The sequence below is a fragment of the Sceloporus undulatus genome, chromosome 5 (genome assembly GCF_019175285.1).
Source record: "Sceloporus undulatus isolate JIND9_A2432 ecotype Alabama chromosome 5, SceUnd_v1.1, whole genome shotgun sequence".
Lineage (NCBI taxonomy): Eukaryota > Metazoa > Chordata > Lepidosauria > Squamata > Phrynosomatidae > Sceloporus > Sceloporus undulatus.
The window spans coordinates 180,425,590-180,441,339 of record NC_056526.1 but is presented as its reverse complement, the minus strand read 5'-3'; the positions used below and the strand labels follow the sequence as shown (position 1 = coordinate 180,441,339).

The window sequence follows — 15,750 nt, the reverse complement described above, 5'->3', positions numbered from 1 at the left end:
TCGTGACCAAGGATCTTGGATGCCTCTCATTCACATGATTCCCAGAAATCCAAATCTACTTGATGGCAAATAACAACAAATGACCTGCATTTCTTTAGAAGTGGCTCTTCTCATCCTTTGGAACTGGTGCACATTAAAGCTGGGAAGGAAATGTGATTAAGTATCCCTGTGGTTTGTTTTGCCTTTCACAGTGTCAGTCTCAGAATAGGTTTATATCAGGGTGAAAAATTAAAAGAATGCTGGACAGAATGGAAGCCTGAAAACCCTACAAAAAACTAAGGATGGAAGTCCTTTTTACACTGTCTTATGCATGTCTCCACATATAGATCTTAACTGAGTAGAATACCCCACAAGCATTCTCTTTAATTGTTGTTGTTGTTGCCCAAAGTGCTTTGCTTACAAATTTAGAAAAACATTTAGCAACAGCTAAAACAGGGACCAGTCAGAGTGTCTGTCACTGGCTATTTAGTTCTGTTTGTCATCGCATCAGACAATAATGAAATCAGAGTTAAATAGGTCAGTCGATGTGCCCTAAGAGCATTTCTGCCACTGGAGGTCAGTGACTGCATTGGAGCCAAGCCTGCTAACCTATAATGGAGCAACTGCTGGTTAAAATGGTGGATAGAACTTAGGCCTGTTGTTTTTCTTTGGCTGTGTTTTAGGTCTAACAGCTAAAACACATGAAATACAGGGAGCAAAGGTCATATGCGTATTGTTAAAGATATTCATAAGTATTTATAAGCCTCTCAGCAATACTTTTGTTGTGTGTGACAGTAGGGAGGGAAGTGCTTTTTTCCAGTCTACATCCATGGGGTTGAGATGAAGAGGTGTGGAGATTCTTGAAGCAAAAACTGAATCTAAATTAAAATTAATAGTGCGATGAAGAGAGCAATAAACCCTGTTCAGGAACCAGGGTCAAGATCCTGCATTCTACTGGAAGTTGGAAAACTTCTACCAAATGTAGTTATGTCTCATCCCAGCACCTCACATGCTAACCCTACTTGTCTGAAGGCTGTGCCCCACATGGCCATTTGTTGGGCATGAGAAGACAAGGGATAGCCAAATGGTAGGTAATTGTGTTCCTACAGCCATCACCTGTTATTCTATGCTTCTGGAGACCCCTTGGGAGGTCTAAGAAGCTAGCTTTTTCTTCCTGTAGTTACCCACAGGAATACCACCAGATGCTGCCTGGCTGTCCCTCATCCTCCTCTTGTCTTCCTCTACCCACTGAATGGCCTGGGAGGGGGACACCCAATCTGCAGGCAGGCAACCGGCTTGGGGAAGCAACTTCCTTGATGAAAGTTCTGAATTTCTCCATCCACCATGACCAAAAAAGTATATATGCAGGTGTAAATTTTCAATGATGTCTGCATATGGCACTAACAGGATGCCAGTGCAGTTTGCCTAGGGCAAGGGTGGGCAAAGTGCAGGTTTGTTGGACTGCATCCTCTCCTCATCCTCTGCCGCCTAGGGCTGATGGGAGTTGCAGTCCAACATCATCTGAAGGCTGTGATCTAGAAGATTCCTATGAAAACTAAGTGCCTCCTAAAAAGTAGGACCAAAAGTTTACCTTGGTTTCCATCCTGGAATTTTGCATTTGGTAAGACTTAGTTCTCTTTTATTTTATAGTCCTTTGAGTGTTAGTTTGTAAGGTGCCATTAGAAATAGCCTCACTGTTGCACATAGACTGGTGACTGCATGTACGCATCTCATAGTATAGGTACATAATTTCTACAGAATCTACATACTACAGAAATTAGACTTACAATTGAATTCACATATGACCATTCTAGCAATAGCACACGCACACACACCCTTCTTTTCTTTTTCTGGTGTCAGTGGCTGGTTGCAGAACAAATTCATTCAGTGTCAACCTGTTAGTCTTGTGGTTCATGTGTCATCTTATCAAACCTGCTGGTAAATGGAAAGCCCTATAACAGTGTCCCACTGTCTGCATGAGCTTCAGTTTGGTTGCAACACATTCAATGTGCACGTGAGATAAAGAAATGCCAATTTTTATTGTCAAATTGCAAATAAACCTCAGTATTCTGTCAATGAGTGGCTGGTAATGCTAATTCCAATCTTTGGTAAACTATGAATGGCCTTAAGTTATGATTAAACTTGATAGGGAATTTTGGGAGAAAAATCAATACTGTATTTCTGGACTGATATCCATTAAAGATCCATTAAAGGGATGCAGTCTATAGCATAAACAGGAACCTCTTGCTTGCAGATCAAATGGTAGAAAAAATTTGGGTAAGCTGGCCTTATAGATGGGAACTGGCTGCAATTTCCATCAACCCTCACAACTGACTTTTATAAGTAGAACTGATAAAGGGTTGCAGTCCAAAAACATCTGCAGAGCCATTGATTGTTGTTATGCTACAGATTTAACCAGAGTAGCATACCTGCAAAAATTCTAAGAAAAATATGCTCCCTCTACTATCTGCATGCATCCAGCATGTTAAAGTGCACCATAGTCCCCCTCGTTTTACTGAAAGTTTGCATACACCCTGCCTTTCCCAGTTACTTCTCAAACTGTGGCAGTGTCACAAGATGGCTCATTGTGCCACATTCAGCTCAATAAGGTTTCCAGTAGTGCTCATACATTGTGTAAATGCAGTCAGAGTCAACTCAGTACAGCATTCTGTTTACAGTTACTGGCTGGCACTTCATTTCCTTCGTCACTCCACATGCTCCAAACGAGGATAGAGGAAGTCTGTGGAATGAGAGTGCCTCCTCCAGCTTACTTATTTTTACTCCTGAAGTAAAAAAGCTGGCTTGCACTAGGCTTTGACAGTCCACTAGTCAAGATGGTCCTGAGTGACCTACGCTCCTTAGTTTGTCTCCTCTCCCTGGGCCCCATTCAAACAATGAATGAACTAGACAAAGAGAAAAGAGCAGAAGAAAGTAGAGGATGTTACTCCATAACCTCCCCCTTGTTCCCATACAGAAAAACAGGCAGCATCAGCAAATGACAACTGCAAGCACTGGCAGTCATCCTCCTGCTAGTTATTGGCCCTACATTGACAAGGTTCACCTCAACTCGTGGTCATGTCTTAGTGACTTAGCTGATCTCCCTCTGCATAGCCTGCGGCCATACAGCTCTAATAGGTTAATTTGCACTATACCTATTATTTTTGCAAACAGTAGAGAACTGGAGCAATTGGAGTCTTCGCTCCAGCAAGAAAAACTTGGGAAAGCACCCATCTTCAGTGTCTGGCAAGATCAAGTGCACCACGAGTCATGATAGTGGTGTGCAACAATACTAGCAAAGCCATGAAACACTCCAAAATACCTTGGAGTTGTTTCCTTTGCCAAAAAGAATGTTGGCAATGACAACACAAGTGGAAATTGGTGACAACACAAGTGGAAGTGCATAGATGTGCATCATTTGATAGACAGACTCCCTCCAAAGGATTTGCAATGGCAGTATATGCGTGGGTGCCAATATTTCGAAGACACCTGCATTACACACTCCCATCTTTATTCAGAATGGTGCTACATGAGGGCAACTGCACTCACAAAGATGCGCAAGCACAAATCTGAACAAAATCTGGACTGGATGGCCCTAGTGGTCTCTTCCAACTCTATGATTCTATGATTCTATGAAAAGCAGTGAGAATAGCTAAGTGGAGATGAGAGTATTTGCGAAGTGAGAATATTTGCATCGATGCATTGCAAAAGCTTAAATGTGGATAAGTACCAAGAAGCTCTGTGCCTGTTGTTTCCATGAGACAAACAGGAAAAGAGAGAGTTTGGGAAAGTATAGCCTTTCACATTTACAGCGTAGAATTCTACATTCACATTCTCTAGCGTAGAAGACAACTGGACCTGGAGAACATTTGTCCAGCATGTTTCTGCATCTCTTCTAATCAGAAAGTTGTTGCTGTTCCAGGGCTGCATCCATTGCACAATTTTTTCTCTCTTTGTATATGTAGGTATGTCTGTAATAATATACATATTGTCCATAAAAGAAATTTATTTAGTGGTCATGTTTCAGTGTATAGTTATTAATCATTGGTCAGCTGTGCCATAAGAAATACTTTTAAGAAATGCACAATATATCACCCAAAAGCTTGAATTTCAACTTGGGTTGCATATTATGTTGCAAGGGGGAATCTTACACAAACAGCGATTTCCCCCTTTACAATAAACTTTCAAAATATAAAATGATACAACATAAACATATATTTTTAAAAAATTCACAGTGGACTATTTACAGTAAAAATACATTTGAACAGAAACCTATTTGAGCTATGTGTGTTTGTGTGTGTCTCAAGTCAACACTTGTGTTTCTTCTATACTTGTTTTGTCAAAGTTGAGAATAAAATACATTTAGTTTGTGTTCGCCTAAGGCTGCTTTCTTACTAACTCCAATACATATTTTTCTATCTACTGAGACATTTGCATACTTTACATTCTGAAGTTATTTTTGTTTCAGTTATTAGTCCAACTTCAAATATTTCACGTTGAATAGCAGACTATGGCCCAAAGCAAATATATTACCATTCTGACAAGTCTCTTCTCTCCAGTAAGTAAACATAAAGCATTCAACTTGACCCTGTGCTCATCAATCACAGGAGAAAAGAACTAAGCAGTGTTGACTTGGTTTATTTTATTATTATTTTGCCCCGCCCCACCTTTCAATTGAAGGTGTTGACTAATCACCACCTTAATCATTTCTCTGTTTTTTGCATGTTTTGGAAGGAATACTGATGTTTAAAAGGGAGAAACCAATGGGACAGTGCAATCCCAATCCTATGGATGTTTTATTCAGTTGTAAGGTGTACAGGATACTGTTGTGTATTTTTTTTTTCATTCTAAAGATCTGTTCCTGTAACTGAGGTTGCAAATCCTCCTCTACTAGCATAGTCAGCCTTTTAACAAGTTTCTGGATCCATTCTTTTAGCACCAACTTGAAATGCAAACATTACAACACGAATAGACAAAGTGTTTCAGACGGTGTTAGATTTCAACTCCAAGCATTTCTCACCACTGGCTATGCTGGTAAGGGATGTTGGGAGTTAAAGTTCAACAACATCTGGAGGGAAAGATATTCCTCATTCCAGCATTAGATCCTAATGATAATTATCTCTATGCTGTAAAAAGTTTCAGCTGCAGCTTTTTGCACATCTGGCAGATATTCAAGGCAAAAGAAAAGGCCAGGCCAAGCTTATTGGGGTTTTTTATCAGCCAATAAAGCTCAGCTGCAATGATCAGCTGTGGTTCAGCACATGTGACCAGCTAATGCCTGATTCGGGGCCAAATCCAGTGCCACATGAGCAGACTTCTGCTTGCCCAATGGGTCTTTTCCTTCCCATCTTCTTCCTTGCAGCCTCCCAGTCACCTTTCCCACTCCAATTTTGCTCTAACACAATTTTGGCTGCATGATGTGATGAGAGATGTGTCAATTATTTGACATAACAGCATAGCTGAATACAACACTCTGAAATATGGCACTGGGTTGCCAATATGATGGTTGTGCAACATGAGTCGGGACTCTTACATTTATTAGGTGTATATAAAAAAGATTTCAGGTCTACTGTGTCTTAAGAACTGTCTGATCTGTAGACTTTTCATTGAAGTATCTTGGTCCACCGCTTGGCACCTACAAAATGTCACCACTATAAGGCAGGCAATTCTTAAAGGCACAGAAGTCCTAACACTAGCTAACAATCCTAACCCTGAGTTTAGGGAGAAGAGCAAGAGGCACCATCACCCTCTCACCCTGCTGCTCTAGTAGACCAGAATGATTCAAGGATTGCCAGTATTTTTCCCCCAGCAGAGCTCCTGGGCTTTTAAAAGCTGCCTGACATTTTTTTAAGTGAAGAGGAAACACAATAGAGGAGATCCCTTTAAAACCAAAGACTTACTCAGGGAACAAATGCAGCGTGGCTTGCACTCATTTTACAAAATCTGGTTCTTTTGTCAGCATCCACAACCTCCCCACCTGTTGTTTCCAAAAGGCAGGGGAGGGAGCTGGACAAAAGCAACAGGGAAAATGGGCACCAAACAACACACCTTCCACCTCTGCCAATTCAGCCAGATTTCAAGACAAAAGAGGACACTCTGGGTTGTATCCCTGCAAATTTAGTCTGCAGAAATAAACATAGCCTGTGTTTATCTCTGCATGGCCAGATTCCTTGGTATACTGTGGATGCTAAGGCACACCCATTCTGGAGCATTTTCTGCAATTCAGCATTTCCATTGGGTATGTGAGAAGTTGCTGTGCAGACCAGCCCACAGGGAAAGAGGTCCCAGTGTACTCTTGCGATACAATTATTTGACAGTTCACCAAGGAACTTACAAGACTCCTGATATTTTTCACTAGACTGGAACTGGAAAGACATGGGGAGCTATGGCCCTCTGAATGCTATTGGACCACAAGTCCTAGGAGCCTTCACTATTGACAATGAAGACTGGGGCTGATGGGGTTACAGTCTAACAACATCAAAGCAACACATGTCCTTATGCCAGAACTACACTGTGTATGAGTCTACAGCAGGCTTAGAGTTGGTCTACACTTGCCAGAATATTCCAGGCTGCTCATGGAGTATTCTGGCCCTGCTCTATATTCCCCATTACCTCTACACTCTGCAACAACACTGAGCAGGTATCTAAACATATGTTGTGTTGTGCCTTCTGGCACTGTTGCCACATGTCACTCCCTCTGAGGTAAAAAATAAGGGAGCCAGCATTGATCACATGTATGGGCCCCTCGTTATGATCTCGAAGTGAGCTGAATCATTGGCACCAGTGCCAGGCAGCACAGTGGGACGCATGTGTAGACACTTGGCTGGCATCATTCCAGAGTGTTCTGGGTTTTCCTGGAAAATAAAGAGTGAAATCTAGTTTAAGGGAAGGATGTGATAGATTAGTTGCAAAACTGGCTTTATGTCGTGAAAACAGTCCACACTTGAATTGGGGCTTTGGCCTTGCATCATGATGACAGGGCACAGTGAGGACAGGGTGGGGCAGAATGGTTCATTCAGCCCAAGAAGATATGCCCTTTGTCTCCTTTTGCTATCTATTTCTTGCAATATATCCCCACAACACAATCAGCAATATGAAGTAATTAGACTGTGTATTTCTCCATTTCTCCCAGAACGATGTAATCAGAACTGGACAATATTCAGTCCAATGCTATCATGTTGTATTGGAAAATGCATTCTGAGAAAATGAGGACAAAGAGCCCTCTCTGATAAAAACTAGCTCTGCCCAAATGGAGAGCTTTTTGGCAACTTGCTTGTGATTATGTTATGTGAAAATGAACCAGTACTTTAAAAAAAGACAGAAGGGTGAGAAATGGGGCCATGAGTTCAAACCAGAGCTTGGGGAAAAAAATTAAGACTGCAAACAACTTTTCCAAGCTCTGGTTCAAGCATGTAATGGCAGGCCTCCCGACACCATGACAAAGAAAAAGATACAGATTGTATTACACCTGATCCGTCTGGTACTCAGATGCTTCAGAGAGACTTTCAGAAAAACTGAGGAAGTTTTCTTGGTACTCGGAGCAGATGATCTCAAACCGGTAGTGCCTGAACTCCACAGCGAAGGAGCCAAAGTAGCAGAGGAAGCACATCACCATTCCCCACTGTATCCGTGCAGCATGCATGTGAAACTTCTGAGCCATCAAAATGAAATCTGAAGAAAGGTCAAGGAAAAGATGCATAGAAGGGCCAAGTACAGAAACAGAATAATGGGAGCAGGTCTGGATGGAATACCTTTCTAGTTAGAGCTGTGTAAACTCAGTACACGGAGGGGGAATAATCCCTTATACACATGCAATCCAGGTTCTACAACATGAAAGGGGGAATTCTATGAATGATTGAATTTAGCCTTTAGAATCATTTGGGTGGGGTTTTTTGGGTTTTTTGAGGTGGGACCACCCTATCTTAGAGCAAGAATTTGTCAAAGCCTCTTTCTTAAGACCTAAACTTGATGCCTGGAAGGCAAGGTCGACTTGACTTTTGGCTATAGAGTGAAGGAAAGTTACTTTCAGCAGAGAACAAGGAATGGTATTCAGCTCCTTTCATCTGCCTTACTCAAAATACCTTATCCATCCAGCTGCTTTTCCCTTGGTATGGTTCATTTCTTGTATGAACAGGGGAGGGAGGTGGGTTCTACTACCTTCTCTCATGTATTCCCTTTGAGATACAAAATATGTATGTCTCTTTGTAGCCAAATGGGCCAGCATGGGTATGTTAAACAACTGCTCCTTTGGGCTATTGAAAACTATAACTAATTATCCTGACATACTGATCCAGCAACATTTTATCAAACTTTTTCCATGCTTCTGTAAGGACATTTCAAATGACGCTTTTACCAGACTGAACTTGCTCCTGCAGTTTTATGAGAACCTCACCTGCCTTTAGGTACATAGCTTTTGAGAAGAGCATTAGCTTGAAGAAAAGTATGTGAAAGTTATACCTGTGGCAAATTTCCAATGTAATGTAAGCAAAATGAGGTGGTAAGAGATATAGGAACTACCATGGTGCAGTGGTTTGAGTGTTGGATTAGGACACTTGGAAACCAGGGCTCAAATCCCTGCTCAACCACGGAAATCTACTAGATGACCTTGGGCAAGTCACATTCTCTCAGCCTCAGGGGAAAGCTGAGGAAGCCTCTGAACAAATCCTGCCAAGAAAGCTCCATGGAAGGTTCACCTTAGGTCATCCTAGGTTGGAAACGACTTGTAGGCACACAACAACAAACGAGATGGAAAGAAAATTAATTATATACATGAAAAGGAGGGCAATATAAAAATTTAAAATGGAAATGACATTGAATAACTATCACTCTAGATTTTGTTCAGAAAGCACCACTGTATGAATGTACTCCAGGTTTTTCACACAAGATAAAATATGAAAATAATCATATGAAAAAACAAAAAACAAACAAGATGCCAGCCACAGATGCTGACGAAACATCAGGAATAAACTCTTCTAGAATATGCCACATAGCCCGAAAAACCCACAAAAAACAAACAAGATTTGTTTATAATCTAACCAAGAAGAAAAGAGCATCATGGCTACAGACTGCCACTACCTACAGACACTCTTTGATCAGATCATGCAAAGACCTTTGGGCCATCTCAAAAAACTCATATCAAAGATGTCAAACACACAGCTTAGAAAAATTATTGTCTTTGGTTTACAAATCAAATCAAACAATAAATAAATAAATCCCAGAAGCCCCTAGCCAACCAAGCCAAGTGGTCACGTTCCCCGTTTCAGGTGCTGACTGCTTATATAGTTAACAAGCATCTGCTAGGCCTCAGATGCTGAAGTCCATTTGGATTTATAGAACATGGGTTCTATAGGTCTGGTACACTTGAAGAAAATAGATCCAGACCTGTTATTTAATAACCAGAGTGTATTCATATTATAAAGCTTTGCTTTGGTTCATAAACAAAAATCTCTTTAACTCAGTTATTTTAATAGTGTACTCCTATACCTACCTACTCAGAATTTAAGAGCCACTGAGGACAACCTACCAGTATAATCCTGTAACTGTTTACTGAACAGTAGATCCATTAATTTAAATGGAAATTGTTTTCAAGTAACTGGACATTACAAAAATTCTATACACACTCCCCTGGCAATAACAGTAACACAGGAGGTTACACTAGAAATACAGAATGTAATGTGTTGCACATAAAAGTGCCTGAATTAAATATAGAAATTTTAATTTTAGATTAGTTGTTTTTCAAAAACAGTAGTTTGAGTGAATTTTCTGTTCTGGGTATTATTATTAACCTTTATTTATAAAGTGCTGTAAATTTACACAGCGCTTTATAAGACTAAGATCTTGGCTCACAGCATACGTGGCAGCACTCATATCACAATAACATACTATGGTTTCATTCAAACAGCTGGTTTTCCTGAAACTCAAATATCACATTGCAAATGGTTCACTTCTGAAAGTCAGAGGTCTGTGTTTGTATGGAATACAATGTGCAGAATTAAAGGATACAAAGGGCTACACAGAGGGTGATTGCTGCTGATAAAACAACTCGTGGAATCCCAGCTTTTCTTCCTTCATTCTTCAAGTTTATTTTGAGTGTTAGTGCTGACTGAATCCAGCAGGCCAGGGTGCCAAAACCAAAAGTCAGGGATGTGCCAACATTATGTATCTCTTCATCATTGGTGAGCTGAAATAGAAAATAGAACTAGTGATCTTTCTTGATACAACCAATGGAAAAACAAACCACTTGCCCAAAATTTCTTGATTCTGATTTATGTTGTTCTTTTCAGAATCCACACTGATGTCAGGAGATGAAGTTGCTGTCAGACTAGGTATTATCATTGTTGTTATTATGTGCCTTCAAGTCGTTTCTGACTTATACATGGGAGAAATCTAGAGGACTTTGCCTTCATCTTCTCAAAAGTCATCTCATCCCAGAATCTGGAAATGTTATGGGTTGTGTTTGTTACATCCATGTTAGCTGTGGGATTCTGGGAACAGTAATCCAAAAATATAACTTCCCAATTTTTGCTCTTCCTCTGTACTCCGAACAAATCCATCTCTGCCCATTCTGAAGTGGATCAAAAAAAGACTGGTAAAGCATTTTTTTCTCTCTTACAATCTCCTATACTCCATGCCTGTATGGCAGTGAGCACTAATAATAGGCTGCAGGGCTGACAAGTCTAATGGGCCTCCAGTTGCCCAATCTTACATGCATTTACTAAGAATAAATCTATATAAAATTGACCTTTTTACTACACTCATTGGATTAAGGCCCTATGGGCATGGAGAGTACTGAAAGTACCACATGCCCCAGCACAAATGTACTGTTCTCTTGTACATTTGTAGGTCTTGCTTCAGAGTCTCATATTCCCTTTTTATGGAGACATCACTATCCTGTCTATAAAAAAAATTACCTCAGCCGCCTGGAGCAGCAGGGCTCTGACGTGCAATAGAATCTAGGCTGGGCTTTTATGGCACTAGGATCATCACATTTTGGCCCATGAAAGTGCCGCTTCTGTTTATTCTGTGACCCGCAGGCACCTTAAATACAATCCAGAGAACTATGAAATTAGCTGGGCATGCCTGACAGATCTCATCTTTCTCCTACCAGGCTGCAGCACAAACAGCTTATGAAAAATGGAAGAATTTCAAAGGCCATTTGGCATTTCAGTCTGGGGTTGATAATGGTTAAAGAAGGCTCATTTCTGTAAAGAGGGTACAGCTAGCTGTCAATCAGCTCAATCATATCTTCTGATTCCATTAGCCTATGTTTCTCTACAAAGGAGTACATGAATGTTCAGGAAGGGGACTCTGCAACACAAATGTCAAAAGATGGTGGAAACACCTTGCTTGCTGACAAATCATGCCAGGGTAAGACTCCATAGGTTTTTTTCTAGCCCAGTCTAACATCAGGTGGCTCTGAATAGCCTTACACAAAGTACTATCAGAACATCACCTTCCTTGACAGCCCAATTTCCAGAAGTTCAACATTAAGGGCATTGGTGGGCAACTGTGGCCCCAATGTTTTGAAATGCAGTTCCCACAATCCCTCACCATTGGTTTTGCCAACTAGTGCTACTGGGAGTTGTGGGCCAAATCTATCTAGAGTGCCACGACTGACTAACTCTGTTTTAGGGATATTGTGAACAAAATAAGATGACAATTGACCGAGAGGTATTCCCAGTTTTCAAAGCAACTTTCTAGCCAACCAGCACACACACAGAAAGAAGAGTAATCATCTGGTTATATTGTGGGGAGCTACAGTAAATGAGTGATCACTAAAATTCCATCTAAGCCAAATACGTTTTGTTTGACTGTACTCAAAATCCTGCTGGTGGTCTTGTCAAGCAGTTATGCAGTCCTGTTCATGACACATTTTCTCATTTACTTGATTTTGATCTTAAGTGCAGCTAGTTGGAACTTGCTTCAGTAGCTCAGTAAAAACTGTCTATGGTGAGACAGCTACTAGTGTAAAGGGGACATCTCCTGTCTTCTCAGTACTTTCCTAATTGCAGCTTCCCCCAACAAATACTATTTTTGCCTGCAGCACAAGAAATGAAGCAGATTATAAGACCTGTTGGATCAGTTTTCAAGACACTTCAAAATAGCTTCCAAATACAAGCAGGGCACAACTTTGAAAGTACAAAGCAAGTACAATTGACTGGACATTATATAAATCTTGTTGCTGGCTCTTGATGTTAGGCATAATGACTTCAGACTAAACTTCAGATTTTGGACATCATCATTATTATTATTATTATTATTATTATTAAACTTTATTTCTATAGCACTGTAATTATACACATCATAAAAGGGCAGAATTTTTAAAGCTATTTAATATGTCATTCATTTATTTATACTGCTAAGGATGGGAAGATGTGCTTTTGGGATTTCCTGCCTCCTGTACCAAAACAACTTGGCTAGATTTGGGTGCTGCATTCTATTTCCTGTTTTTGGGTAGCCATGCTAAAAATCCAGTTTATAGAACTTGTCCTCTTGTGAAAAGATGAAGAAACATTGGGGATAATTTTAAGTCATGGGAGGAATTCATTCCAAGTTCCATGTTAACAACACATGTAATGTCTTCACACTCTTAGAAGAGTTGCATGCAATGGACAACAGCACTGCATAGCAATCCAGAGATTAGACCAGTGATGGAGAGCCTTTTAGAGACCGAGTGCCCAAACTGCAACCCAAACCCCACTTATTTATCACAAAGTGCCGTGTCCCTCTGGATTTCTAGTGACAAACTCTAGTGAAGTCTGTGTCGGGATGATAGTGCATGTGCCCATGGAGAGGGCTCTGAGTGCCACCTCTGGCATGCATGCCATAGGTTCGCCACCCCTGGACTAGATGAAGGAGAGGAGTTAAGAGTAGGATGTGGATGTGAGACAAGGGAGAAATAGACATTCAAGACATTGTTTCAAGATTTACAAGTACCAGTATTAGGAATAGATTGTAGAATTGCTGACTAATAGGAAAACAATAGCTCAGTTCAGACATAAAGACAAACCTTGGCCTGTTTGTTTATTGTTACAAGAGAACATTATGAGGTTTTTTTCATGACAAAAAGCAACAGCCCAGCCTTGTGATCCCACACTCCCTCCTCCTCTTCCCCTTTCTTTGTACAAAAGGAAGCAATTATAAATTGATGGGTAAGCTGAGAGTGTTGCCTTATTTTGTTTGATTTCCCTCTGTCTGAATGCATAAGGAACACATTTCTTTCTAAGGTTTTTTTTACATAAAAAAACCCAGGATGGTGGAAATCATGAGCCTTTCATATGCTGTTGGACTTGGGAGTCCTACAAGTCACAGCCAGCATACTTAATGATGAGTAATGTGGGGATTTGCAGTCCAACCAAATCTAAAGGGCTGTATGATTCCCATTCCAGATATAGCCATTACTTAAATTTCCCCAAATTAGCAAAAGTTGCTATTGATCAAGAAGCCCTTCAGCTTTTGGATTGGACCAAGACTAGATGGATTTCACAAATTACCATATTCTGGTTTGTATATCAGAGCCAATCCATATTTTCATCAGAAAACTGTTTATTTTATTAAATATAATTGATAGCCTTTTGTTATGGTTCTTGGCAGAAGAAGTGCCCTGCATAGATGACAATGCTCACACAAAACAAGTTACTGCAACACGTAGATTCACCTCATTCCCATACTATACTGAATATTATCATAGGAAAGTGGCTTTAAAATATTGATAAAAGAATATACTGTAATTATATACACCAGAAGAAATACTGGTAGAGCAAAACACATGCTTTGCATGCAGAATGCCTCTAGCTGGGTCCCTTGTATCTCTACTCAAAAAGATCAATAGGTGTTGGGAAAGATCACTGGCTGAGGCCCTAGGGACCTAATGCCATTACAACACATTAGGGATGGGGAACATCCTTCCATAGGCTAGATGCAGCTAGCAGGAGTTCCTCATTCAGATTACACACTTCTACTGTAAACAATGAGAAAAGGGTATTTAAAGACTATGAAGCTGCTGCATGGAATTAAACTCTGCTTTGTAGTTTAGAAAGCTGTTAAATAGAACTGAACTACTGTATGCTTTTCAACTAGGAAGCAGCTGCATGGAACTGAGCTGTGCTCTGGATGTCAAAGAGCTGCTGTACTTGGGTTTACAGCTAAGCAGACATCATAGATTTGAACTATATTTTGTCCACTTGGTCCAGATTGGTAACAATTATATCTGAGCCCACTTGCTTTGCTTTGGACCCAACCTATAGCTTTAAGCCTCATTCCCTGCTGGAATTTCCCCCTCCCCAGGGGAAATTCTGCCCCTTAAAGTAGAAAGTGCATGGACTCAGTGGTCTGTTGCAAAATAAGACTATTTACATGTAGATTGACCCTGCATTAATTAGGAAAGGAGGAAAAAAGAACTAGATACCTGGAAATTGCCCAGTAAAGTCATTCCAAAGGAGGCCAAGCATAAAGCCACCAAGCCACTGACATTGAGCCATGGGTTCAAGACCTTTGGCTTGAGCTGAATAAAACGGAGGACAGCCGTAACAAGTGCTGAAATAAGAAAAGAAAGGTGACATATGCATGCCATCATAACAACAGTTTGAAATCTGAACTGAGCAAGTCTAAATTGCCAAAATAACCATTGCTGTTAGGCAGTATGAACAGAACTTGAGCAGTCCTACAGTTTCCATTGTCTTTCATTTCTGATGCCCTTAGCTAAACTACTTGAGACACTAGCAGTTTGGATCAGCAGGGCTCCTTTATCTGCAGTGGGGATGACATACAGGAGAATACTTGTTCTCTGTGGTGATGTAATGTGGTTTATTTCTTAGTCAGCCTAAGGCAACACCACCTGGAACACATAAGACCTCATAGCATCTCTCCCATCAAAACTCTATCATTTATCTCAGCCAGCTATAGGAACAGTCCAGTACATATCTTGTCCCAAGAGAATGACCACATTCAAAGAAAGCCAGGTCTTAGACACTTTTAACAGTTGTGCAGAGAAGGAAATTTTGAGAAATTCAACTCAGCAACCTGCAAAATGACTTCTTCTGCAAAAGGAATGCTGCTTTCCTTGGCAGTTGGTTACCTTAAAAACTACAGCCACACAGAGAAATTCCCCCATACAGGATAAGATAGCTGAGGCAGAGAGTGAGATTTTTTCTAGGTATTCCTGAACACTGACGTAGGATGAGGCAGCCTTCCCTTGGGAGTGGACGCATCTCCATCTCTCCATGCTCAAGAGCAGCTGGAACAAGCCCAGGCATACCTGCACCGCCAATCAGAATCCGGGGAAGAGATCTACAGCCAACAGTCCCATGGCTTTTGAGCACAAGGAGAAGCAGCTGAGCAGAGGAACCAACCTTCACTACCTCTGGTGCACCGAAGTGAAAGAGAAAGCACCCTCTTGACATACAAGAAGACTCTTCCATGCTAGAATAGTAGCTGTCAAAGGCTCATCTACTTCATTCTGATTCATAACGTTAAGAAAACCAAGCTAGGTCACATTAAGGATCCAATTGCAGGCCCACACAAACTTTTTAGCTCAGATAACAATATCCAGTATCAGCAGTGGGTTGTTCATGCACATGCATTCATGCACACAAACGTACAGAACATAATTGGGGAGGGGGGCTTTAAGTTTCTCCCTTCCCCAAGCAAGCATACACAATATCACTGAACTGGAGGGACTGCTTCAGAGTCACTAAGAGAGGAGAGGCCAAAACTTCCTCCTCTTCCCTCTCTCCTGGCTTCAGTATGGATGTTGCTTCTGAGTGTTGTAAAATT

General features: G+C 40.8%; 1 protein-coding gene across 8 annotated transcripts in view; it reads right to left on the bottom strand.

Annotated features, from left to right (window-relative positions):
- Window positions 1-4,637: 4,637 nt before the first annotated feature.
- Window positions 4,638-15,750, bottom strand: part of TMEM150C (transmembrane protein 150C) — a 48,070-nt gene continuing 36,957 nt past the window's right edge. For all 8 annotated transcript variants that reach the window (XM_042469555.1, XM_042469554.1, XM_042469558.1 and 5 more), the window contains 3 exons: window positions 14,384-14,511; window positions 9,979-10,156; window positions 4,638-7,647 (listed from right to left, as the gene is read on the bottom strand). In XM_042469555.1, coding sequence (XP_042325489.1) covers window positions 7,439-7,647; window positions 9,979-10,156; window positions 14,384-14,511 — 515 coding nt within the window. In that variant the 3' untranslated portion in view covers window positions 4,638-7,438. The remainder of the gene's footprint in view (window positions 7,648-9,978; window positions 10,157-14,383; window positions 14,512-15,750) is intronic.